Source organism: Onychostoma macrolepis, chromosome 14 (genome assembly GCF_012432095.1).
Source record: "Onychostoma macrolepis isolate SWU-2019 chromosome 14, ASM1243209v1, whole genome shotgun sequence".
In the NCBI taxonomy this organism is placed as follows: domain Eukaryota; kingdom Metazoa; phylum Chordata; class Actinopteri; order Cypriniformes; family Cyprinidae; genus Onychostoma; species Onychostoma macrolepis.
In genome coordinates, this window is record NC_081168.1 from 1,072,871 (window position 1) to 1,099,334 (window position 26,464).

General features: G+C 37.2%; 2 protein-coding genes across 2 annotated transcripts; one reads left to right on the forward strand and one right to left on the reverse strand.

The window, feature by feature from the left end:
- Positions 1–3,818: 3,818 nt before the first annotated feature.
- On the reverse strand, positions 3,819–22,751 carry LOC131553829 (tripartite motif-containing protein 16-like). The gene is made up of 8 exons (XM_058798754.1): positions 22,619–22,751; positions 22,211–22,276; positions 12,686–13,262; positions 12,468–12,563; positions 12,154–12,387; positions 10,580–10,739; positions 10,392–10,439; positions 3,819–7,044 (listed from the first exon to the last, which is right to left on the reverse strand). The coding sequence occupies exons 2-8, from the start codon at positions 22,246–22,248 to the stop codon at positions 6,497–6,499; spliced, it is 1,701 nt and encodes a 566-aa protein (XP_058654737.1). The 5' UTR covers positions 22,249–22,276; positions 22,619–22,751; the 3' UTR covers positions 3,819–6,496.
- LOC131553830 (uncharacterized) lies at positions 19,683–26,464 on the forward strand. Its single transcript, XM_058798755.1, has 2 exons — positions 19,683–19,751; positions 25,202–26,464. The coding sequence occupies exons 1-2, from the start codon at positions 19,731–19,733 to the stop codon at positions 26,462–26,464; spliced, it is 1,284 nt and encodes a 427-aa protein (XP_058654738.1). The 5' UTR covers positions 19,683–19,730.

Consider the following 26,464-nt stretch of genomic DNA (forward strand, 5'->3'; position numbering starts at 1 on the left):
TACTGGTAAAAATGATATTTTTTTTTACTTTTGAAATCGCAATTTCCAAAAGATGGGCAAAAATTTTACACTAAACCATGTCAAATGATCCATGTTATCCCCATGAATGAAAGTTAGAAATGTGGGTCTTTTATGAAGTGAATTTTACATAAAAAGCTGTTGTTTTTTTTGTTTTTTTGTATAAAAACCTATATAAAAATCTTTATTTATATAAATTTAAAACATATCACAAATCTTCCAAAAACTACACAAATGTGGAGTAAAAACATAAATAAACAGTAAAATTTACATTTGTTTAAAAAAACAAAAACATTACTGTTCTCTAGAGACCCTAAAGACCATGAGTGCACAACCCAAAATGAGGACCGCATAAGGATTAAGTCAGTTATTTCTATCTCTTGCTGTATAGTGTCAGTAAGAAATATCAGTTTACATTTCCAAGCATTCATTTTGCCATTAATTGTAGTAATACAGTGATATTTTTGTTTGCACAAGGAGTCTGACAACAGCCAGTGCTCCACACAGAGATCTGATCTCATCGTCTAAATCCAGAAGAACTGTGACAGTGACATAATTATCATTGTGATAAGTGGGGTGGGATTATGGAAGCGAGGCTTGACTTGGCTCCCATGGCTCTTAGCCCCGCCTCACTTGTCATGAATTTTAAGCTCTACTAACTTAAAAAAAATTGAGTTTGTTTCCTCAAATGTTTTGAGTATTCTTAACTTATCAGGTTTTACAGTGCAGTCGTGGAATTTCTGTGCAGCACATTTCGGTGAGAGACCCACCCTGGCAAGGATTTCATTATTGAATTCAGAGACATCATTGTCTAGCTCAGTTTAGTTTAAATAGTATATGTGCAATCAAATCGACGATAATCGCTAGATGTGCGGTTGCTCTCGGCTCTAGGAGGGGCACTCGTGCAGCTGTCTCCGCCCGGACGCGCACCAGGTCCTCCATGTCGAACCTGGCCGACAACGAGCTGTTCCGTCAGTTGCTGCTGCCGGACTGAAACCTCTGCCAAATGTCTCTTTATTTACAAAGGTGAAGGAGGACTAGGGCAGTGAGGGTGGCTGTGGTGTCTTCCAGGCCTTTGTGAATGCTCCTTGTGATTTTGGGAGTGTGGATGGTCTTGAGGAATAGCTTGCTTGCTTCTCCATGCTGTGGTGGTGAGAGTGCTGTCGGCTTGGCCTGGACTTTAGTCGCGTCCTGGTGGGGTAAACACCCCTTGGCATAAATTTAATAACATGAAAACTCTGGACATTTTTCATACTTGGTTTATAATTTGTCATTGTCACTAAAACAATGCTAACTTTTCTGAACACATTTAACTTTTGTTTCATGGGAAAAAAAATAAAAATTACGCAATCCTTAAGGGGGGGCGTTATACCCCACTCTACCCTAAATTTAAAAATTAGACTATGCAGGTTTACACACACACAAAATAGTGTAGAAACAGTTTTCACTAAGATGTGAAATGTTAGAGTCAAATTTGTAACCCAAATGTAACCTGTTAATTTAGAAATGCGTTTGGAACATTTTATGTTTGTTAAATTCAAGTTGTGTTTTTTTTTTTAATTTTTTTTAAGTAATGACCAAGTGCCCAGCGGCAGACAGTGAGTTGAGCAAATGTTTGATCAATTTAGCCTTCTCAAATCATTACAACTTGCCTAAAATAAAATTTATAGATACAAAACACTTCATGCATTTCACAATATTAATTAAAAAATTTAACCCAGATAAATGTGCGCTGTTAGACGCATATCCAGTCGTTTGTACTGAGAGTGGAAGCTGAAGCGCGCTTTGCAGGACATGGAGGCGCTGGTGCGATTAACTTATTTTTCTTAAGAGTGGAAACTTAAAATACGCCATAATTTTAGCTCGTAAAGGTAAGAGTAATACATCATTTGGAACTGCAAAGGGTCTACCTTTATTTGTGTGCATTTACAATATCAACAAAACGTGATTTTATTTATTTATTTTATTTTTTTAAATAAGGAAAACAAACATGATGTGCTTTCTGTCGTCTGGGTCTTAAGCAGGAGCGCGTCATAATGATGAACAAACTCAGCGATAGAATGCTTTAAATTATTTGTAAAAAATAATTTACTCTTTCATTATGTAATCCGTGAAAGATTTCTCTCTAAAGGCATGTCCAGTGAGGAGATGGCGAGATTGTCAACTTCATCTTTGTGATACTGACTCAGAAAACTCTAGTTTATTAACAAATATTTTAAATAATCCAAGAATCCATTTGAAAACCAAATAATCCAAGATGGCACCGGTGCACCCGTCTTGCCGTCTCTCTGTCTCTCGTTTGTTTCAGTTTGGTGTACCTGTGGCACCTGTTCGTCTGACATCTGTGCTGTTCATTTTATGCATGATTTTGCACTGGTTCCGTGCAGTTTCAGTGCTCACCTACGATCGCCAAGCTTTACTTAATATCAAAAGTTGTATGGGAGTTTACTGTGGATTGTGCCTGGTTCTGCATTCACATTCTCAATTCTTGTTCAACCAACCCGTATTGTGGAACAAACTATGGTCTTCTCAAATTTGTCAAAGCTCAAGGAGCAGAGTTCCAGATGCCAAAATAAGACTTTATTGAACACAGCAACAAAGCCGAGATGACGGCCGCCACATCTGAAATCTCTGTTTGTCGGGGCACACATTTTATATTCATCTTCTGAACCAAATTTGGTAGTTCTGGTTTTTATTGGCTATGCCTATCTGTTTTGCCACAATTTGTTATCAGCCCACCTGGCCAATTATGTAATGATGGGATTTGGCCAGATCAGCCACTTTTATTCCTCTGCCAATAAGGTGGTCACATGAGTCATACATCAAACGTGTTTACCCGTCATACTCTGGAAATCACCCAAAATTCATGAGGTTATTTAAGTTCACTGATACAATCCAATGGAAACCGGAGTTGCACGACTCATTCAATATTGCACATAATGATCAGTTAAAATTGAGCTCTGATTGGCCAATCACCGTTATTTAGATTATAAATTATTATACGCAGAGAATATTAATATTTAATTTGCACGATAAGTTTTACATCATACACAGCATTATTAATCTAAAGGGGATGGTTGTTTTACAGAGGCGATGCTTTTTTTATCATTTTTTTCATCAAGGGGGAAGCCATCCTTTCAGTTCGAGCCCTGATGGCAAACCAACATAAAAGGTACATTATCGCCACCTGCTGGATTGAAGTGTGGAGCACAAAATGATTTTATTAACGGTGACATTTACTGTTAATCTAATCCAGACTGTTTTATTCCAGATAAAGGCATAGGGGAAAACCAAGGAGATATTGCTTAGACACAGAAGGGGAAATATTGACATTAGGGTCATTCTACAGAAACGTCCACTTTTGGTATGGCAAGATGTCTTAATGCATTTCTTTTTAAAAAATGTTTAATTTAGACCACATTATTAGATTACATTTTGATTTTATGAAAACATATAAATGACAGCTGAATTATTTTTTTTTTAAGCTTTTTTTTGTGTGTGCAATTATTTCAAGACCACATGTATCATTTCTTGTCTCTGGTGTTACCTTCTTTAGCAATATTAAAAGTTTTTGTGAAATATTATAGTCTTTTTTTTTTTTCAGCACATGTAGTCAGAGACAGAGTTACAGAAAAATAATGAAAATGCAAGAAATAAGCCTAGATTGTGTTTTATTTAATGTGACACACAAACAATACAGTAACAGTAACACCAGTGACATACATAAGAGCTGATACACTGTCACTGGTGTTACTGTTACTGTATTGTTTGTGTGTCACATTAAATAACTTAAATAACAGTGACAATTTTCATGAAAAATGCAAAAAGTCTGCTGCAAGGTGTCAAACCACATTTTGTCAATCATGGTATACTCACTCAATTAATTAGTTTAAACCATTTTTTTACATTTCCCTAACAATAAAGTAGGTCACACCAGTGACGTCAACTAAAAGCTTAATATGAAATCATGAGATACATTTCTGATAACTGAAAAGAAACAGTGGACTAAACATGGGCCTTTTTTCATAGATGTTTAGAAAATAGGGAGGAAGTTAAGTGTCATTTTTATGCCATTTACATCATATATTTGATGGTTATGAATAGACCTTTGTATTTTAAATGGTAGAAAATCCTGTTTTTTGAGCTCAAAATAAAGCACTTTCCCTCTGTACATGGCTGTGGGGACGAGCAGTTTTGTGGTACTTGGAATTCTATATAATTAATAAAAATAAATAAATAAATAAATGCCACATTGATGGCTCAGGAAGGTGTAATTGTTCAAATAACATTTAATTAAAAAAATAAATAAAATTGTAACCCTAATGTGTATTTCAATTGTAATATTTCTGTAAAGTCTAGGGCCAGAAAAGTGGATGTTTCTGATATTATGTGCCTCCTTATTAGCCATCCATCCAAAGCTTGCCAATTCTCATGTTCCCAGCAGTCCTTCAAGACTTTCAGTATTGTGCCCCCTTTTATACAGTGCTGCATCGTCTGCATAAGAATCTCCCTATTATGTGAAAAGATGTCATTTATCATTATATTGAATAGATCAGGACTGCAAACGCTACATTCTCTACTGAATAAATCTGAGCATATGCTAATGTAGTTATCTAAAAGACTCACGACAACACTTGCATGTAAATAGTCAAAAAATATGCAGTATATATAGTCTTGAAGATTTGCTGTCCATCCTCCACCTAACCACAGGCTCTACTCTTCACCACAACGGTAATACTACAAAACCAACATAACAGAAACCTAACATAACACAACATTTAAGTACTTAAGTAACACTTAAGTACAATCTTTCAGTTGCCTTTTATATTATATGTGTGTGTGGTTTATATGGCATCAACGCACACAATATAACTATATTCCCATTAGGAGCTGATATTTGACCCCTTAAAGTGATTTACAGGGGCTTTTTTTTTTACCTCTGTAATGGCATTTTTCTATTTTTTATTACAAGTATGTCATCTTTTGTCAAATTCAAAAATTTATATTTATAAGCTTTTTAAAATTTTGAATTCAAATAATAGAATAAGAACAAGTAGTAAAGGAAATTAGTAATTTGGTAGTTTGTTTTTGGATTTCTGTCGGTAATTTGCTCTCGGTCTTCTAAAAGTGTTAACTTGTAAAAATACTCATCTTCTTAGAATTAGAATATTTAATCAAATTATTGTACCTGACCAGATCTAATAAAAATAACACCAATTTGCTGCACACTGTGTAGACAAAAAAGAAAACAAAACAGAATGTCTTCACAAAAAAAAAAGAGAGAAAAAAGAAAAGAAAAAAGGCAGACAGAGAGAGAGAGAGAGAGAGAGAGAGAGAGAGTGAAGGGCTAAAGGCAGTAAAACATCACAAACATGGATTCAAAACTCCAGCAAGTCAGCAGATAAATCATCAGAATATTTAGCAGTTTGTCACACTTTAATTCTTGTAATTAAGTATATTTCTCATTATAATCACTTGTCTTAGTTGATACTAGTAATCTATAACACATCATATTTATAATATTTTATTAAAACCATATTAATAGTAGGTCTATACATTAAAAAGTTCATATAAAGGAGTTGTTTATCAGTATATAATATAGATGTATGCTGTATAATATTAAATTACACGTCTAATACTTATACTTCCATTGAAGACGAGGCATCATCTTAATTTATCATTTAATTAATTTATCTTAATTGCGAATCATAAAAGATAAAGTTAGGGTCAGGACAAGGTTTTGCTGTTAAAGGAACAAGTAAATATCAATATGTAATGTTTCTGTTATAATCAGTTAGTCTTTATGTGTAATTGTGATGTTCTATTAAAACATCTACAATAATATCTGAAATTAGTACAGAGTGTGCCGTCTTCTATTTTAATTGTATATTTGTAACAACTGGATAATTTGTATTAACAAGCACCCGCCGCCTTAGTGCCCCCTTTTTTGGTTTGAGCCCCTGCCCTGCTCTGATCATTTAAACATGTTAATTACACAAACAACACGTTTAGCATCCTGTCTCTGGAAACAAATCAGCACTGATCGATTAGCATATATTTGTTTATTGTAGAGCTTCTTACTCCACGAAGCAAAAGTGTGTGAAATATCACAACATACAGTATAAGAGCGCGGTTTATCTGTCGATCAGATGCGTCACAGTAGCGTTCGTTACTATAGCAACAGCAGACTCACGACGCATTGTGTTATAAACATCAAACAATCATTGTAAGAAAAACTACTTTCATTATGTCGAGATCACGAGAAAACAAGAAAGAAAAATAATCATAATCTATAATGATCAGCTGTTCTGTTCATCGCCTGAAGAAACCAGAACATTTGAAATAATGAACTTGAGCGAGATATGTGAACGAGCCCTTAATGAGAAAAGAAGAGACTCCATAACATCTCACTGTTACTGATTCATCATGCAGCTCAAAGCATTATGGGTAGAATCTCTCGTCAGTCTATTCTGATTCATCAACACAGTTTCACTGATGATCCAAAATCAAAAATACCAAACCCAAACCTAGAACCAACCCAAAACCCAGGATAGAGCGGCTGAGTGAATGTGGTCTGGACTGTGTGGATGAGGCTCATTGTGTCAGAGACGCTGTAGAAGGACAGAGTTCCTGCACCGTGATCCACAAACACTCCTATTCTCCTACTGATGGACTTCACAGAGAGACGAGTCTGTATGTTATTGTGTCTGAATGAGTAACTGGAGAGAAAGTAGTACAAACTCCAGGACTGATCATTAGATCCAAACCCACACTCAACACCTCGTCCCTTCCTGCTGATGCTCTTATATGACACTGATATACGCACATTATCTCCACTCCACTCAATCTCCCAGTAACAGCGTCCACACACACTCTCTCTACACAACACCTGCCAGTTATTATCAAATCTGTCTGGATGATCAGGATACGGCTGATCTATGCCAGTGTAAGTAATCACTCTGTTTCTCTCAGACAGAAGGAGGCGTTTATTCACTGTGTTCAGATCCAGAGTGAACTGATGGGAATCTGATGGAGATAAAACACATCAGAATCAGGAATTATGAATCTGTTTGATCTTTTCATGTAGCTGAACTCTTCATGTTCAGTGTATCATCAGTGTCTCAGAACAGATGAACAGATATCTGTGCAAATCATCATTTACTAGGGCTGCCCTCTAATAGAGGCTTAGTGATCACAATTTTATTAGTCGCAGGAAAAGAAAATCCACAGAAAGTGAAGTCAGTAGTCTGTGACGGACAGGTCATTATCAGCTGGTCTGTGTGGTAATTACAGCACATCGGTCAGGACTAGGGGTGTGTGATATATATATATACACACACACACAGGTGCTGGTCATATAATTAGAATATCATCAAAAAGTTGATTTATTTCACTAATTCCATTCAAAAAGTGTAACTTGTATATTATATTCATTCATTACACACAGACTGATATATTTCAAATGTTTATTTCTTTTAATTTTGATGATTAGAGCTTACAGCTCATGAAAGTCAAAAATCAGTATCTCAAAATATTAGAATATTACTTAAGACCAATACAAAGAAAGGATTTTTAGAAATCTTGGCCAACTGAAAAGTATGAAAATAAAAAGTATGAGCATGTACATCACTCAATACTTAGTTGGGGCTTATTTTGCCTGAATTACTGCAGCAATGCGGCGTGGCATGGAGTCGATCAGTCTGTGGCACTGCTCAGGTGTTATGAGAGCCCAGGTTGCTCTGATAGTGGCCTTCAGCTCTTCTGCATTGTTGGGTCTGGTGTCTCTCATCTTCCTCTTGACAATACCCCATAGATTCTCTCTGGGGTTCAGGTCAGGCGAGTTTGCTGGCCAATCAAGCACAGTAACACTATGGTCATTGAACCAGCTTTTGGTACCTTTGGCAGTGTGGGCAGGTGCCAAGTCCTGCTGGAAAATGAAATCAGCATCTCCATAAAGCTTGTCAACAGAAGGAAGCATGAAGTGCTCTAAAATTTCCTGGTAGATGGCTGCGTTGACTGTGGACATCAGAAAACACAGTGGACCAACACCAGCAGATGACATGGCAGCCCAAATCATCACTGACTGTGGAAACTTCACACTGGACTTCAAGCAACATGGATTCTGTGCCTCTCCACTCTTCCTTCAGACTCTGGGACCTTGATTTCCAAATGAAATGTAAAATTTACTTTCATCTGAAAAGAGGACTTTGGACCACTGAGCAACAGTCCAGTTCTTTTTCTCCACAGCCCAGGTAAGATGCTTCTGACGTTGTCTCTGGTTCAGAAGTGGCTTGGTAGCCCTTTTCCTGAAGACGTCTGAGCGTGGTGACTCTTGATGCACTGACTCCAGCTGCAGTTCTCTCCTTGTGAAGCTCTCCCAAGTGTTTGAATCGGCTTTGCTTGACTGTATTCTCAAGCTTGCGGTCATCCCTGTTGCTTGTGCACGTTTTCCTACCCAAATTCTTCCTTCCAGTCAACTTTGCATTTAATATGCTTTGATACAGCACTCTGTAAACAGCCACACCTTTCAGTAATGACCTTCTGTGACTTACCCTCTTTGTGGAGGGTGTCAATGTTCGTCTTCTGGATCATTGCCAAGTCAGCAGTCTTCTTCATTATTGTGGTTTCAAAGAACAAGAGATACCCAGAATTTATACTGTAGGGATGGTCATTTATTCAAACTCAAATGTAAATATTCTAATATTTTGAGATACTGATTTTTGACTTTCATGAGCTGTAAGCTCTAATCATCCAAATTAAAAGAAATAAACATTTGAAATATATCAGTCTGTGTGTAATGAATGAATATAATATACAAGTTTCACTTTTTGAATGGAATTAGTGAAATAAATCAACTTTTTGATGATATTCTAATTATATGACCAGCACCTGTATATATATTGTCTGTGATAATATCGTAATTGTTGTTTTAACGATGTGTGATTTGACATTATCAAGTATATTGCAAAACCATTGAAAACACTACAGAGTGCACGCATTCATCATGTGAAGTGTGTTCTTTCACTGCATGATTCAGTTTATTAAAAACATTTAGAATCATCACAAAATTCAAGATATGGGGGCAGAAAATGTATATATTGATATCATTTCATATTGTTAATACCACACAAAAAGTGCTGTTTTCTTTTCCAAAAGTCAGCATGACTACAAATGTGATATTGATTTTTTGCAACAGTTCAATAAACAAGATTTGAGAGATTTACATTTTAGACACTATATCGCCTGTTTTTGCACTATTTCAACAATAAAAATAATTCCAAACAAAGCCACAGCACTGTTTTGTGTCTCTGAGCAAAATGACGGTGTTTCGTTCCTGAATGAATCAACCGTTTAAATGATTCGGTTCAGTCACAATGACTCACTTATTAACAGTGACTTGCTGCCACCTGCTGGCGGTTTTAATTTCATTTAAAGTATCTTTTCTTTTTTTTTTTTTTTTATAATTTCAAATATCAGTTTTCAACGTTTTATGTTTAATATATCAAAACATTATTAATGCATTTGTAACTGCAGGTTAAATGCATTCATGTCCTGCATTAAACAGTGTGTAAACACATCTAAATGCCACTTCAGACGCAGCTTCTGTGTTTCCTCTGCATTGCAAAGATGAATTTTGTTGATACTGATTTCATTTGCTTGGCAACATCCCAAATGTCTTATTATTCTAATCCACTGATTAAATGTAATAATTTGACTCATTGCTGATGCACACTTTTAGACAAAAATGGTAAAGGTAAAAATGCCCATAAAAGGTAAAAATCAATTTAAAGTTATTGGAAAAGCTTAATTTCTGTCACTGCTGTGAACTGATCACCACACATGAAGAATATCAAAAACTTTAGGAGTCAGCTGTCCACGGTACAATAACACACTCAGCTAAACATCGAAAAATGGAAAACAAATATTTTCAGATTATGTAATCCGTATGAAACACGTCCACTGTGGAGATGACGAGTCAGTGTCGACTTCATCACTGCAGCCGAAAATACAGAAAACACTCGTTTATCAGTGAATTATTATGATGTTAAAGCAGTCTTCTTGCTGTTTTTCCCCTGAAACATTCATAATCATTACTTCTGCGGTGCTCTGTGACAAGCTTTATGTGTGTGCTTGAGCACTGATAGGCTATAGACAATTAAAGGCTCATTAAAATGAATTATACGGTCAATTAATATAAACGTGCGATTAGTCGACTAATCGCTTCTAATGAACAACTATTAGTCGATCAGAAAAAATATTTAGTCGAGGGCAGCCCTATCATTTACATCATTTATAAAACTCTTCTTTCTCCTTCTACAGAAGAACATGAACACACTCAGTGAGTTTTTCTGCTTGTTTTCTTACTGACTTACATTGTAGGAAGTCGTTCCTGGTTCTGGGAACAATGTTGGTGAATGTGACTGTGGAAATCAACAGACATGAACAGTGTGATTCTCATGATCCTGCATCCATTCATAAGACATTTCTAATATGATGTTCTCCATGATATGAGATGATGATGGACTGGTTTCTGAGAGCAGATGAATCTCCAGGACTTTACCTCTGTCTGAGATCTTCTTGAGCTCCTTTTTGCAGAAATCCTCCAGTTTGACTCTCAGCTGATGGACAGATTCTCTCAGAGCATCAAAAGAGGCGAGAGAACTGAAGAGACCATCATTTACGTCTGTAGATTCAGGAGGTGCTGAGAGAGACTGGAAACTCTACAGAAAACAGAAATCAAACTCATCAGCTCCACACTTCACCCAATAACCTGCTGCAACATCAGATTTGTGCGGCTCTTGTTGACTCGACTGATCTTTAGTAACTCACCTCAATCCAGCACATTCACAGCATCAGCTTCATTCTTCTCATATTCATTACATCACATTAGAGCTACAGATTCTAGTATTTGCCACTTACACTCTATGTGTACTTTCTAGGAAATAATTTGTATGATAAAACATCGGTTGAGAACATAAATTTCCATCTAACAGCTCAAGCACATCAATGGAGTCTCATTGTAGAGTTGAGTAGATTTCTCAGGAAAAACAGCTCAACGCCTACGATTAGATTGAACATTATTTATAACTTTAGATCAGTTAGAGACACTGAAACTTCACAAGCACCCTTAAGCAGAGGTGTAAAGTAACTAATTACAAATATTTTTGTTTCAGTACTTGAATACATTTTAAAAAATGTTCTACTTGAGTATAATTAAATTGTGGTACTTTTACTTTTACTTGAGTTAAATAAAAATAAAGTTTTCAACTTTGCTACATTTATTTTTTGGCAAAAGTACAAAATAGACAAAGGTGCCGATGGAGAAACAGGGCGAGCTTGTGTTTGATGGGCACTGCGCTTCAGCCAATAACAGACAGGTCTGACTCGGGTGCTAAACCAATCAAAACCTCCAGTTCAGCTGGGGGCAGGGTGTTCAAACCTCACTTTGCTCTGACAGTAAATCACTGTCGCTGGCGTTTTTAATCAATATCATTAACGTTTCAATATTTTAGTGAATGTAAGTGAGCTATGCTCTGAATTTAAATTGTAATTTTGACAGCTCCTGAAATGGGTCATAAGATATTACCAGAGCACTCAGCAGTTTAAGTAAAGAGAAAACTTGGTTGATAGAAGGACGGAGTTATTGCATGAACGGAGCAAGAACAATAGGGTTTTTCACACTGTGCTTAACTCCAGGTTATCATAGTTCAAAACTGCGCTTTTAACACCTGTAATTTGAAAGCGGTGTTAGCACCACTTTTTACTCGGGGTTATGGAACCCTGCTCCGGAGCAACGCACCACATTTGCCCCACAGCCAATCAGAAACTGAGTCACGTCAGTAACAGGAAAAACGTGTCGTGTAAACAGCAGCCGGTGAGAGAAGAGTAAGAAATGTCAAAGCATGTAATCTGGAAAGCATGTAAACTGGAGTGATGAGGAGACGGTATTATTCTTAAAACGGCTAAAGACCTAAGCGGCAACATTTTTTTAAAATAACTGACAAGATGTGGAAAAAGCCGTGTAAACACTATCGAGTTCACTGATTTCACCATGAAATGTTTCTCTGTGAGTCTGGTGTCACAGCAGGATCTGCTCAAGTCCACTATGATCCTGTTCTTCTAGATCTGTGTTACCTGCAGGAACTGGATGTGATCCTGTGTGTGTGAAAGCTGCTCCAGCTCAGCGTCTCTCCTCCTCAGATCATTGATCTCCTGCTCCAGTCGCTCCAGTCGTCCTTCAGCTCGACTCACTGCTTGCTTTTCCTGATCTCTGATCAGCCGTATCAGCTCAGAGCGGCTTCTCTCAATGGAGCGGATGAGCTCAGTAAAGATCCTCTCACTGTCCTCCACTGCTGTCTGTGCAGAGCGCTGTTAGGACACACAGTGATTCAGGCTTCAGTGAGTCTGAACTGAGACTGAGACAAACTTCTCTTCTTCTCCAGACTCACCTTATGAGACTCCACAGCCTCTCTCAGCTGCTGAAGATCTTTCTCTCTCTGCTGGATTCTCTGCTGGAGCGTCTTCTGCCTCTTCTTCAGCTGCTTCTGCAGGACAAACACATGATAGTGAATCTCACAGAAAACTACTGGCATTAAATCATCATGTGAACAGATGAATCCAGTAAAAGTGCAGCTGATGATAACTAATGGCTGTAGGTTGTAAATACCTGTTTCTCTGTCCTCTGGTCTGCAGCTGATACAGTGTCATGGTTTTTATGGTCATCCATCGTACACAACACACATATACATTTCTGATCAGTGCGACAGAAAACCTCGAGGAGCTTCTCGTGTTTCTGGCAGATCATCTCCTGCAGTCGTCCAGTGGCTTCAGCCAAATTGTGTCTCTTTCCTTTAAAGAAACTCTCATGTTGTTCGAGGTGATTCTGACAGTAAGAGTTCAGACACACCAGACAGGACTTGACGGCTTTGTATTTTCTTCCAGTACAGACGTCACACTGCACATCTCCAGCTCCAGCGTCACAGTCAGCAGAGAGTTTGGTCTTCTTCAGTTTCTCCACCACTTCAGCCAGCATGGTGTTTCTAGCTAAAGCAGGTCTTGGACTGAAGGTCTGTCTGCACTGAGGGCAGCTGCAGACTCTCATCTGATCCTCCTGATCCCAGCAGCCTGTAATACAGCTCTTACAGTAACTGTGTCCACAGGGAATGGCCACTGGATCCTTCAGGAGATCCAGACACACTGGACACAAGAACTCATCCTGAGAAACTCTGGCTTCTGCCATTTTACTGCATGAATACAGAGACACAAACACACAACAGCTCAACTACACTTCAGTTTCTCTTTCTCTGAATTCAGGTGATTCCTGGTTCTGTGTTCGAGTGACGTGTGTAAAACAGGTTTGTCTGCGAGTCTGTAAAGCAGGTTCCTCATTCCTGCTCTTGTAGAGTCACACTAACATATTTTGCATGTTTTATGGGTTCATTCCATAGGCGTAATTGTTTTTTTTGTTGTTGTACAAGCTGTATTTTCTATCCCCATATCCTAACCCTACACTTAAACCTGCTTCTGTGTTTGAGTCACGTGATTTAAAAAAAGAAGAAGCTGCTCCTGTAGAGTCTCTCTCTCTCTCTCACACACACACACACACACACACACACACACACACATACACACACACACACTTTTGTTTTTGTGAAAAGTGGGGACATCCCATAGGCGTAATGGTTTTTATACTGTACTTACTGTATGTGCTATTGTCCTACACCAACCCTACACCTAAACTTACCCCTTACAGGAGACTGTCTGCTATTTCAGATTTTCAATACACTCCATTCTGAGTGATTTATGAGCGTTTTGAAAAGTGGGGACATGGGTCAATGTCCTGAAAAGTCACCTTCTCCTTGTAATACCTGTTATACCCTTGTCATTATATACATTTATGTCCTCGTTTGTCACAAAAACACACACACACACACACACACACACACACACACACTCTCTCTGTGCAGTGAGAACACAGTCTGAGTTCTCTGGCTCTCCAGCTCTGCTTGTCTCTGCCCATCTCTCTCAATTTTCAATTCAATTCAGCTTGATTAGCATGAATGTGTAACACAATGCTGCCAAAGCATTAACATATATAACAACAACAACAACATTAATAATAATAAATAAAATCTATCTAAATAAATGAAAAGATAAAGTAAGTCAGTTTAGAGTTAATCATGTTTAACATCTAACGTTGTGAATGATTAACACATATTTAGCAGCGAGTGCAGCTGTTATCATGTTCTCCAAGTAAGAAGGGCATCTTCTCAGCATCACTAAGTTCAGTAAATGATGGGATCAATGCTTCAAATCTGAAATGTTTCCCTCACATTGTGATATTTAGGACACATCAGCAGAAAGTGTTTCTCGTTCTCTATTTGCTGTAGATCACAGTGTCTAGAGATCCTCTGCTCTCGCTCTGTCCATGTTTGTCTGTGTCTTCTCTCTCTATTTCTAAATCATGGTTACTTCATCTGTATTTGGAGAGGATTTGTCTTTCTTTAAATGGTTTAATCAATAAATAATTGGCGAATTTAGTGGTTCTGTTTAGGGTTGAGTAGCATTGGAGTTTATTTTGAAGGTCAAAGTGTGTTTTAGAGATTCATCATGAGTGTCTTTCAGAGTTTTGTCAGTTTCTTTAATAATGTCTTTGGGGTTGTAGCTGTAGTCGGTGAGGAGCTGGGTTTATGGAATAGCTGAAGAGCGAGCGTGTTTAGAGGATGAGGTTCTGCTGAGGTTTCATTGGCGAGGAGGGCTTTATATCGGACTGAATCAGGATCAGATCGATGGAGGTGATGCCAGAACTGAACACATCTCTTCTGGATCTCAATGTTCAGTGGGTATACGCCTAATTCAGCTCTGCAGGCATCACTGGACGTACCTCTCTGGACCCCTAAAATGTTTTTGATAATTTCTAGTTGTAGTTTTTCTACTGAAGTTTTATCCCAATTTTTTAAATTTATTATTGGTCCCCAAATTTCACTCAAACATTAATGGCACTACTAATGCAGATGTGTTCACTCTTTACTTATTAGTTTATGCATTTATAAATATATTGTGCTACCAAAGAGGAAGCAGGTCCTTCAGCAAGTAATATTCCTAGTTTGTCATGTTCATGGAGTGACTGGAACTCAGGAATAATCTGCTGTATTTGACTGTACAGTGCGTCTCTTAAGGACATGTATTTGTCGCAGCGGAGGAGGAAGTGTTCTCAACTGATCCTGATCTACATTCACTACAGATTCGCTCTTCTTTAGGTGACCACGTCTTTCTATGGCCAGCTGGTGGTCACTCAGTCTGTACTTCGTCAGTAAATGTCTGTGAGTTATATTCCTGACCGAGACCAGATAGTCAGCCAAACTGTACTCTCGGTTGAGTTTCAGATAACATCGGAGACTACTTTGGTCTTTGGTTTGTTCTTTCCAATGCTGTATGTATGTCTCCTTCTCTTCATTCATAATTTCTTTGATTCTTCCAGGTTTTTCAGGGTCAGTGATATCGAGTGCTTTGTTAGTCAGATCTGACACCATTACACAAAGATGACTTTTTTTGAGCACTCATTTTTTGTGTTTTTAGTGCTTTAAAATGAAGAGAATCTTCAGAACTAGAGTTTAAGTGGATCCAGAAGTTTAAAACTCTTGTTTTAATGATTAGATTCAGGGGGAGACGGCGTTAGGTGTGTTTCTGTGCACATGAAGGATGCTTCTGCAGAACTCTACATGCAGAGCTTCTGAAGGGTGTTTATGGCTGTAGTTACTCATTGGGCTCCAGATCTCGCCTCCATACAGGGCAATAGGCAGTATGACACTATCCAAAATCTTTGTCCAGATTCTGATGGGGATGTCTATTTTGAATAATTTTGTTCGAATAGCGTGCAGTGCCCTGCGGGCTTTTACAAGTAATGCTTTTATTGCCAAATTGAAATTTCCAGTGGAGTTAAAACCAGACCAAGATAATCATATTGTAAAGCATGTTGAAGTGTGGTGTCGTTTAAAGTAAATAGATGTTTATGTTCTAGATTTCTGTTTTTTTTCTGAAATATCATAATCTTAGGTTTTTGGATGTTGACTTCTAGTTTCCAATCGTAGCAGTATTAGTTAAAATGTGAAGGTTGTTCTGGAGACCTTCTGGTGTTTTAGATAGAATTAGTAAGTCATCAGCATACAGTAAATATCTGACTTCTGTGTTGAATAATTGTAGTCCTGGACTGTCTGATTGGTCCAGTAGATCTGCCAATTCATTGATATATATGTTAAATAAAGTCGGGCTGGGCTCCTCGCTGTTGAGAAAAATAGTCTGTCCTTTGCTGTCCAATTTTTACTGCACATTTATTTTGGTTATACGTGTTTATAATGAAGTCATATATTTTACCCCCTATGCCACTTTGAAGGATTTTATAAAATAATCCATTATGCCAAATGGAGTCAAAAGCCTTCTTAAAATCTATGAAGCATGCAAATATTTTTCTCTCTTTCTTTAGGTGTACATGTTCATTTATTAATGTGTGTAGTGTGTGAATATGGTCAGTCGTTCGATGTTTAGGGAGGAAGCCAATTTGAGATTTGCTGATGACATTGTGCTGCTTTAAGAAAGATGAAATCCGAGAGTTGATTATAGAGCAAAACACTTTTGCCAGATTACTGGTTACACATATCCCTCTGTAGTTATTAGGATCTGTTTTGTCTCCACTTTTAAAGATAGGAGAGATGAGTCCTGTGTTCCAGACCTCAGGAAAAACACCTGAACTCAAAGTCAAATTAAAAAGTTTGAGTAGTGCGCTCTGAAGTTCAGGAGAGCTGTTTTTAAGCGTCTCATTGTTTCTGTTGTCAGGGCCACAGGATTTCTTACATTTGAGGGATTTCAGTTTTCCACTAAATTCTTGTTGGGTTATTGGGTAATCGAGTGGATTTTGGTTGTTTTTGACAAATGATTCAACAGCATTCAATTTTTCAAGGACTTTTAACTGGTTGGGATTATTCAGAGGTTCAGAGTCAGTTTGATGTGTATAGAGCTTCTCAAAATAATCTTTCCAAATTTGACCATCTTGAATGGCTAGTTCTTGTGGCTTTGTATTGTTGAGACTGTTCCAAGTGCTCCAGAACTGACCCTGATCAATTGTGTTTTCCATCTTCTGAAGTGTGTTGTTATAATAATCCAGTTTCTTCTGTCTCAGTGTGTGTTTGTATTGTTTCAGAAGTTCTGAGTGCTTTAAGCGTAATTCTGAGTCGACTGGATCTTTGTGTTTTTGATTTGAAATTAATCGTAGCTCTTGTCTTATTGTTTTACAGTCATGGTCAAACCACTTTTCAGATGGTTTTTTGATTAGCTCTGTTTTTGTGTTTATATGTGGTAGTTTTATTTAAATTAGCCTTTTTTGCTATATTTTCAAAAATGTCATTAATATGTTTAATTGCTAAATTTATTCCTTTCCAATTCACACTCTCTCTGTCTCTCTCTCTCAAACACACACACACACACACACACACACACACACACACAATATCTTTATCATAATAACGACTTAATATCTCAAAACATTATGTTGAAATAACGAGTTATTATGTCATAATTACAAGATAAGTTTTCTCCCCCCACCATAAGTTCTTTATTTCCCACCTGGCGGTTCAGGGCTGCCGTAGTTATTGTATCTCATTGCAGTGCTGTTTCGTGTTATCTGTAAATATTTTGATGTTGATGAAATTTGCTGAAAAATTTGTTGAAGAAACAGCTGCCCTTTTATTGTGATTGTAGTATAACCAATACATTTTGGGTTGATTTAAGTTTGAATATTTTTAACTTTACTAATATGACCCACAGTTTAATCCTTAAAGATATTTTTTATTAAGAAAACCCAAAATCGTAATCTCTTGAATATGTTATTAATTTCTTTATGTGCAAATTTGTTCATCCACACGAAAAACTGTCTTAAATCTCCTTTGTTTTCCTTGTTGAATTTCTCTCTCATTTCATCCCTGAGGCTTATATATACAGGTGCATCTCAATAAATTAGAATGTCGTGGAAAAGTTAATTTATTTCAGTAATTCAGCTCAAATTGTGAAACTCGTGTATTAAATAAATTCAATGCACACAGACTGAAGTAGTTTAAGTCTTTGGTTCTTTTAATTGTGATGATTTTGGCTCACATTTAACAAAAACCCACCAATTCACTCTCAACAAATTATAATACTTCATAAGACCAATAAAAAAAAAATAAAAAAAAAACATTTTTAGTGAATTGTTGGCCTTCTGGAAAGTATGTTCATTTACTGTATATGTACTCAATACTTGGTAGGGGCTCCTTTTGCTTTAATTACTGTCTCAATTCGGCGTGGCATGGAGGTGATCAGTTTGTGGCACTGCTGAGGTGGTGTGGAAGCCCAGGTTTCTTTGACAGTGGCCTTCAGCTCATCTGCATTGTTGGGTCTGGTGTCTCTCATCTTCCTCTTGACAATACCCCATAGATTCTCTATGGGGTTCAGGTCTGGAGAGTTTGCTGGCCAGTCAAGCACACCAACACCATGGTCATTTAACCAACTTTTGGTGCTTTTGGCAGTGTGGACAGGTGCCAAATCCTGCTGGAAAATGATCCTGCATCTTTAAAGCTGGTCAGCAGAAGGAAGCATGAAGTGCTCCAAAATTTCTTGGTAAACGGGTGCAGTGACTTTGGTTTTCAAAAAACACAATGGACCAACACCAGCAGATGACATTGCACCCCAAATCATCACAGACTGTAGAAACTTAACACTGGACTTCAAGCAACTTGGGCTATGAGCTTCTCCACCCTTCCTCCAGACTCTAGGACCTTGGTTTCCAAATGAAATACAAAACTTGCTCTCATCTGAAAAGAGGACTTTGGACCACTGGGCAACAGTCCAGTTCTTCTTCTCCTTAGCCCAGGTAAGACGCCTCTGATGTTGTCTGTGGTTCAGGAGTGGCTTAACAAGAGGAATACGACAACTGTAGCCAAATTCCTCGACACGTCTGTGTGTGGTGGCTCTTGATGCCTTGACCCCAGCCTCAGTCCATTCCTTGTGAAGTTCACCCAAATTCTTGAATCGATTTTGCTTGACAATCCTCATAAGGATGCGGTTCTCTCGGTTGGTTGTGCATCTTTTTCTTCCACTCAACTTTCTGTTAACATGCTTGGATACAGCACTCTGTGAACAGCCAGCTTCTTTGGCAATGAATGTTTGTGGCTTACCCTCCTTGTGAAGGGTGTCAATGATTGTCTTCTGGACAACTGTCAGATCAGCAGTCTTCCCCATGATTGCAGCCTAGTGAACCAAACTGAGAGACCATTTTTAAGGAAAACTTTGCAGGTGTTTTGAGTTGATTTGCTGATTGGCATGTCACCATATTCTAATCGTTGTGAATTGGTGGGTTTTTGTTAAATGTGAGCCAAAATCATCACAATTAAAAGAACCAAAGATTTAAACTACTTCAGTCTGTGTGCATTGAATTTATTTAATATACGAGTTTCACAATTTGAGTTGAATTACTGAAATAAATGAACTTTTCCACTACATTCTAATTTATTGAGATGCACCTGTATATATAAACTTGAAGTTTTACATATCAAATAAATAGTTCAATATGTCTTTAGTAGAAGAATTAAGTAGTATTCTTAAACAGCTGGAACAGTTTAATGTTTGCAGTCCAAAGTCCTGTCAGAAAGACAAACATACAGTACCACAAAATACATTCACAGATGAGACCAAACTTTTTCATGGTGAGTATAATCTTTACACATTTGGGTGGACAAACAGACTTTATTTATATAAGAATATAAGATGGTGGATCTCATTTTTATAAAGTTCCTTTAGACAAAATTGTTGTAATTCAAGGGAATGCATAAATTGTTCCATGAAGAACCTTTAATATTAGTGGAACTTTGTCATTGCATGAAAGGTTCTTTGAAGAGGAAAAAGGCTTTTTAGGTTGCAAAAATATCCTTCAAATATGTGCCTCTGGAGCACAAAAGCAGTCATAAACAGCACAGGTATATTTGTAGCAATAGCCAAAAATATATTGTATGGGTCAAAATTATTGATTTTTCTTTTATGCCAAAAATCATTAGGATATTAAGTAAAGATCATGTTCCATGAATATATTTTGTAAATTTCTTACCGTAAATATATCAAAACTTCATTTTTGATTAGTAATATGCATTGCTAAGAACTTCATTTGAACAACTTTAAAGGTGATTTTCTCAATATTTAGATTTTTTTGCACCCTCAGATTCCAGATTTTCAAATAGTTGTATCTCAGACAAATATTGTCCAATTCTAAGAAATACAGTTGCATATTATTTGCATAATAAAGCATATTTATTCAGCTTTCAGATGATGTATAAATCTCAATTAAAAAAAATTGACACTTAAGCCTGGTTTTGTGGTCCAGGGTCACAAATGCCCTCACATTTTTAATTTATTTACTTTTAATTATGTTACTACTAATTATCAAAATACGACATAGTGCTTGGTTTTAATCATAAATTTGTATTCTAATTACTAAGCCTAAAGAAAAATATTTTAGCTGAACGCTCTGAACGAGTGTAGTATGACATTTTAATTTTACTTTAGTCTAATGTTACTTTCTACTTTATTTCATTTTGGTGTACTTTATTTCAGTTAACTTTGGTGTACATATCCATGTGTATATATGAGTCTAAATGATAATGAATACATGGAATATGATGTTGTGTATACAGTTGATTGCAGTAAAACGCTTTCAGAAAAGGAAATCCTTTTGGCCTCCCAGTTCTCATATTTAGTGGATAGATTAAAAAAAAAAAAAACCTGCAGAAAACAAATTAAAGTTGGCAGTAGGAGTAGTTGCAAAAAACCTTCACCTTAATCTCAAAAGACACAATATCAATGACTCAATGTTTGCACTGTAAACAAAACAAACAAACAAAACATTGCGATTACAGAAGACTTGTATGATGGCCACTATGAACATCCACACGTAATACAGAGCTTGTTTATCACCATCATGCATATACTGTATATCATGTTTCTGTGCAACAATGGTGAATTAATATCCCGCTATCTGTGCACACATTATTATAATTATTATTATTATTATTATTAGGGCTGCCAGCATTAACAAGTTGGATTTATTTAAAATCTTTAACGTGTTAAAATAATTTAACACACTAATAAAGTTACCAGAGCATGTAAGCCTGATAAATGTAATTTTGTGGTGTCTAAACTACAGCCTGATGTTAAGAAATTCTATGAAACCTATTTAACACAACGCGCTTACAGATTGAGTTACCAATCCACCACATGTGACTGTTTTCACTGTTTCAGTGATTTTGGTTAAAATAATATATTCAACCTTTTCCATTTTTTTTAAAGTCAAGTTTTAATTGACTAAAAGTCTGGCCATTTTAGTCTAAGAAAACTTTCAGTATTTTAGTGTCATTTTAGTCAAAGGAACTGTTGACTTTATGACATTATTGTTAACATTTCAGTCAGTCTAGTCTAGCTAAAACGTTTTGATCCAACACAACAACTGTTGCTTGCCTAACACTCTCCTTATAACTACTACACAACAATAAGAGTGATACAGACAATAGAATGCTTTGAAACCATTTTTGCTTGCCTAAGACAAGCTATACACTGTTAGACATTTCAAAGGGTTTTTACAGTAACTTACTGGCAACTGTTTGAGTTCCCGTTTGTCCTTATTTGGTTTAGTTCCTGTTCTCATTAATTAATCATCGTTCATTCAGATCACCTGTGTTGTATCATTCATCTCGTTTGCTCCTTAGTTTGCCGGTCTTTATAAGCCTTCTGTTTCTGTTTAGTCTTTGTCTTGGATTAATGTTATTTTGCATGGTCTATGTGTTGATGCTAATTAAAAACCCCTTTATGTTTACTCCTTTGTCTCTGCCTCCTACTACAACCACGACCCGTGACAGCAACACTGTTGCCAGTAAGTTACTGTAATTAAGATTTACAGTAGCAATCTGTACTGTTTTACATTGTTACTGTAAAAAAAATTCAATTAATCAGTATACTACTGTAATTCATTCATTTTAATATAGATTTCAATAGATTTTATAATTTTAAAAAAAATTCATTTTATTTTTACACTACGTGGGTACCCATGTATACCCTTTTAAAAGGCAAACCTCAAATAGAATACACAAACCTCTCAAAACCATAGTTGTTCTCTTACCATGAATTATCAGTCTCACGGTGACTAGCGCTGCTCATGTCTTTCTTGATGCTTCATTGCAGTTGCCTTTAAAACACAAATACAAAAAAAAAAAAAAAAAAAAAATGCAGTAAATCTTAAATTCCTAACAAAAAAAACAAAACAATAACAAACTAATTCTAAAACTAGAAAGGCAGCTAGCCATGAAACTTGTTTAACCTAGCTAACATACAATTTTATTCTCTCAATAGACCACTGGCCAACATTAACTACTAACACCTGAACAAAATCAAAAAATCATTTGAAACGACAGCACAGTTTACCGTGGTAAAGTTGGTAACCGCCTTGTTGATGAGTAAATGTTACTAGGTGAAACTGGTGTGCAAAAATCTGACACAAACACACAGACAAACGTACATATATTTATACCTTGCTTGCTGGTCTTATTCTCTCGTAAGGTGCATCGACACACAGCGCAGATGTTCTCCAGAGCTCTTCCACTTTCGCAGGTTCATCCCCGGGAAAAACCCGCGGCGCTGCCCCGCTGCTTCCGTGTCTTCCTCGGATGCGAGTGGCATTGCGCGACAAAACACAAAATAGAACCCATTATATATACTATCTACAGTGGATGTGGACAGTAAAGTGATGCCCTGCTATATTTCTGACGTACATATTACTCCAAGCGCTCACGAAAGACAAACTACAAGCGATGTAACACGTCCAGTGTAGTCAGACCCAAGCTGTTGCAGCGTTGTAGACATGGTGCAAGGCAAATCGTGTCAATCCAAATTTAAGAGAAGAAAATAAAACAACCTGAATAGAATGGCGCCACAGAGTCTGTTAAGGCAAATAAAGTAGTATACAGCAATTTTAAAAAATACAGTAAATCTCTTGTATGTTGGGTTTGATGTCACAGAAAATTCCCATGATGCAAAGGGTACAGTTACTTACTGTAAAGATAATTTACAGTATTATACTGGGTGATATACAGTACATAACTGTAGAAATTACAGAAATGTAACAGTGTAGCCTTTTTGTTCTGAACAATGGAAATAAAAGTAGTTTTGTAAGGAATAACCCCCAGGTGATGCAGAGCAGCCATTACAATGCTCTTGTTAGTAGGTTTAATTTCTTACGCATCTCATCCAGCGCCGTTGCCAATTGCAAAACGTAATTTTAGACCTAGTAACAGAGGCTTGAGCCGTTGATAGCAGACCAATGCAGTTATTAGAGAGAGAGGAAGAAAGAGAGAGAGATTAAGCCTGTGTGAATTACCCGAGTCTGTTTCAGTGTGTGCGTTTCTATGGGAGAGAGCGGGATAAAGACGGTATGTGTTTTCTGTACATAATACAGTTGTGGGTTTTGGTTATTTTGCTGTTGTAAGCTGTAAGGACCTTTGAAATAACATTTAGCGAAGTGAAATGGTCATGTAATGCGGTCCAGACCTGCCTGGAACTACGCTTGCCGTGAAATTTAATTTCCCTGAAAATAATTACATACCTTAGAACATTCGTCAACCAATCAGATTCAAGTATTCAGCGGCCCCGTTATATAAATAGCCTTATGAAATTATGTAGCCTTGTAAAATCTACACACACAAACTGCAACTTACCTGCATTCCTAAAGCTAATTCACACGGCATCGATATTAAAGTTTAAACAAGTTAAGATTGTGTATGTTTTTGCAGACAATTGGTTTTTATAACATTAAATTGATTTTGCATCAAAATTTTATTTTGATGGAAATGTGAATGGTAGACTAGAACGCGAAGCGGTGCTGTTGGGCCATTTTTTTTACTGCTCAGGATCTACATGGTAAAATAAGGTCATTTGATTCTTTTTTTTTAATCTAATAAAATGAAACTTAAAAAAAAAAAAAAGGAAATACACTTCTAAATTTACACACTTGGACTGTTTTAACTTTAGCTATCTCCTACTGCTACTTTTACAATAATTTGCTAACTAATTACATTAATGGGTTCGGTCTAGCTATAAAACATCTTCTAAATAATGAAACACAATGATCACCAAAATGATAATCTACCTCAATTTCTTTGTGGTAAGCCTTCATATGCTGCTTGAGGTTTGTTGTGTTCTTTCCATATACTGTGTGCAGATTGCTTCTAATATATTCCTCTCTCTATATCCCAGATAGCACACGTATGTCTGTCAAAGAGTGCTTCATCTGGAAAGCATCTGCTGTGTACAAACATCTGATAAACGTCTTAAGATGTCAGTTTTACATGTATTCTAACTCATAAACATCTTTAACATCTGACTGGGAATGTCTTAGAGACGTATTGCAGTTGAGCAAACACTCTAAAAAATACGCCTTCCAGATGTAAACACGCACATCAAATAGACATCTTTGAGATGTATGTATGCTATCAGGATCTCAATATAGAGAAAATGGGCTTAAATAGAAGTTCTTCTTTTTCAAGTACAACTGTTGCTCTCATCACAAAAGTTGTTTTTGTTCATTTAAGATACTCTCCACCATGCTTGTGATATGCCATTGCTGCCCGTGCAAAACTAGTCCTGAAAACTACCGCTTATGCCATCCAGTGAATGAACAGGATATTTGGATTGTAATAAAAAAAATAAATAAAAAAAAAACAGATATTGAAAATAGAGGTTTTCGGTAGTTTTTATTTTTTAATTAAAAAAAAAACAAAAAAAAAAAACATAGTTAATAGTTATAGTCACCATTAGTATTTAATAATGTTGGTGTCGTCTTATCACTGTCTTTTCTTAGTTATGGAATAAAAGGTTGTCAATGAATAATGTTTGTCACATTTTTCATTAGCAAAATGAACACTACTTTGAAGTCGATACATACCCTTCATAGCCATTTCAACATGTGTGAATTTCAGTAGATATTGTCAGGCCAAACATTTCATTTTCATTTTCGCCATGCACTTAAGGGTTAAATAAGGTTGAAAGCACAATTATGTTAATACAGCATGTCCATTCACTGCTGCCTTTACTCTTCACTTCACTCTCCTCTTCACAGAAAAAAATGAAACCTCGACACATATCTCTCATTTTGTTCCTCCTCTTGTGTTCACCGTGGCCAAGTGCTGGAACAACTTTCTTGACACATCTTGGAACGCGGTGTATAGAAGACTGCCAGCCTGATGGTGGCGAGTACAAGTGCAAGACTATTGATAAAGATGGAAAATGCCAGACAATGTACTGTTCACCTGGGGAAAACATTGACTACTGGGGAAGGCAGTGCAGAACTGACAGTATGTGTGGGAAGCATGGAGAAGACTACTACTGGTGCAAAACTCATACATTTTCTTGGGGATACTGTGGACTGGTGATGGAGGACAAGAACCATTATGGATATAAGACAGGTGCGCTGTGTTATGACCACTGTGACCAAAGAAATGAAGACTACCTTTGGTGCAATACTGCAGAAGGATGGGACTATTGCTCGCCATCTGAAAACGTAAACTACATGAACAAGAACTGTAATGAAGACAATCCATGTGGGAAGCATGGTAAGGACTACTACTGGTGCTGGCTGAAGGAGGGAAGCTGGGGTTACTGTGGGCTTGTGGAACCAAAGATGTTGCTCCACCGGTCTAAATATCATTATGTTTGCACGGACGACTGCCAGTATCATGAGAGTGGTGATTACTACTGGTGCCACACTGCCAAAGACTGGGACTACTGCTCTCCAGATGTAAATGTAACCTATAAAGACAAGCCCTGCCGTTCAGACCACTACTGTGGCTTACATGGTTCTGGCTACAACTGGTGCTGGACCTCAGAGTCAGAATATGATTACTGCGGGCCCATTGAATCTGCAGAGTGCACTTACATCACCTCTCATCATCGCAACAGGAGAGCCCCAGAAGACAGAATACTGATATGCATCCGGGAAGACAAGCATAACAAGAGAAAAACTATCTTTACTGCGGAGCCAGCTACTGATAGCATAACTGATAACCGAAGATGGAGAAATGAAGCAAGCAACCTAATCAGTCGCTGGAACAATGGGTACCTGGTGGACCAGGCACGTTCCAATCTGATCACCTCTGATAATCTCCGTATCGACATGCAGGGCCTCATCATCCGCAACAATCAGCGCTACTACAACCTGCAGATCCAGGTGAACGTGAATCGGGGGCCTGGTCGAAGCACCACTGTGTCTCAGATCATCATACCTGATGGAGTTCCAGACCGCTACATCCGCAGAGCCTTCTTGGAGAGCTTCAGGCGCCGAGCTCGAGTTTTTGTTGACGTTTCAATGCAAAGTCACTGTTAG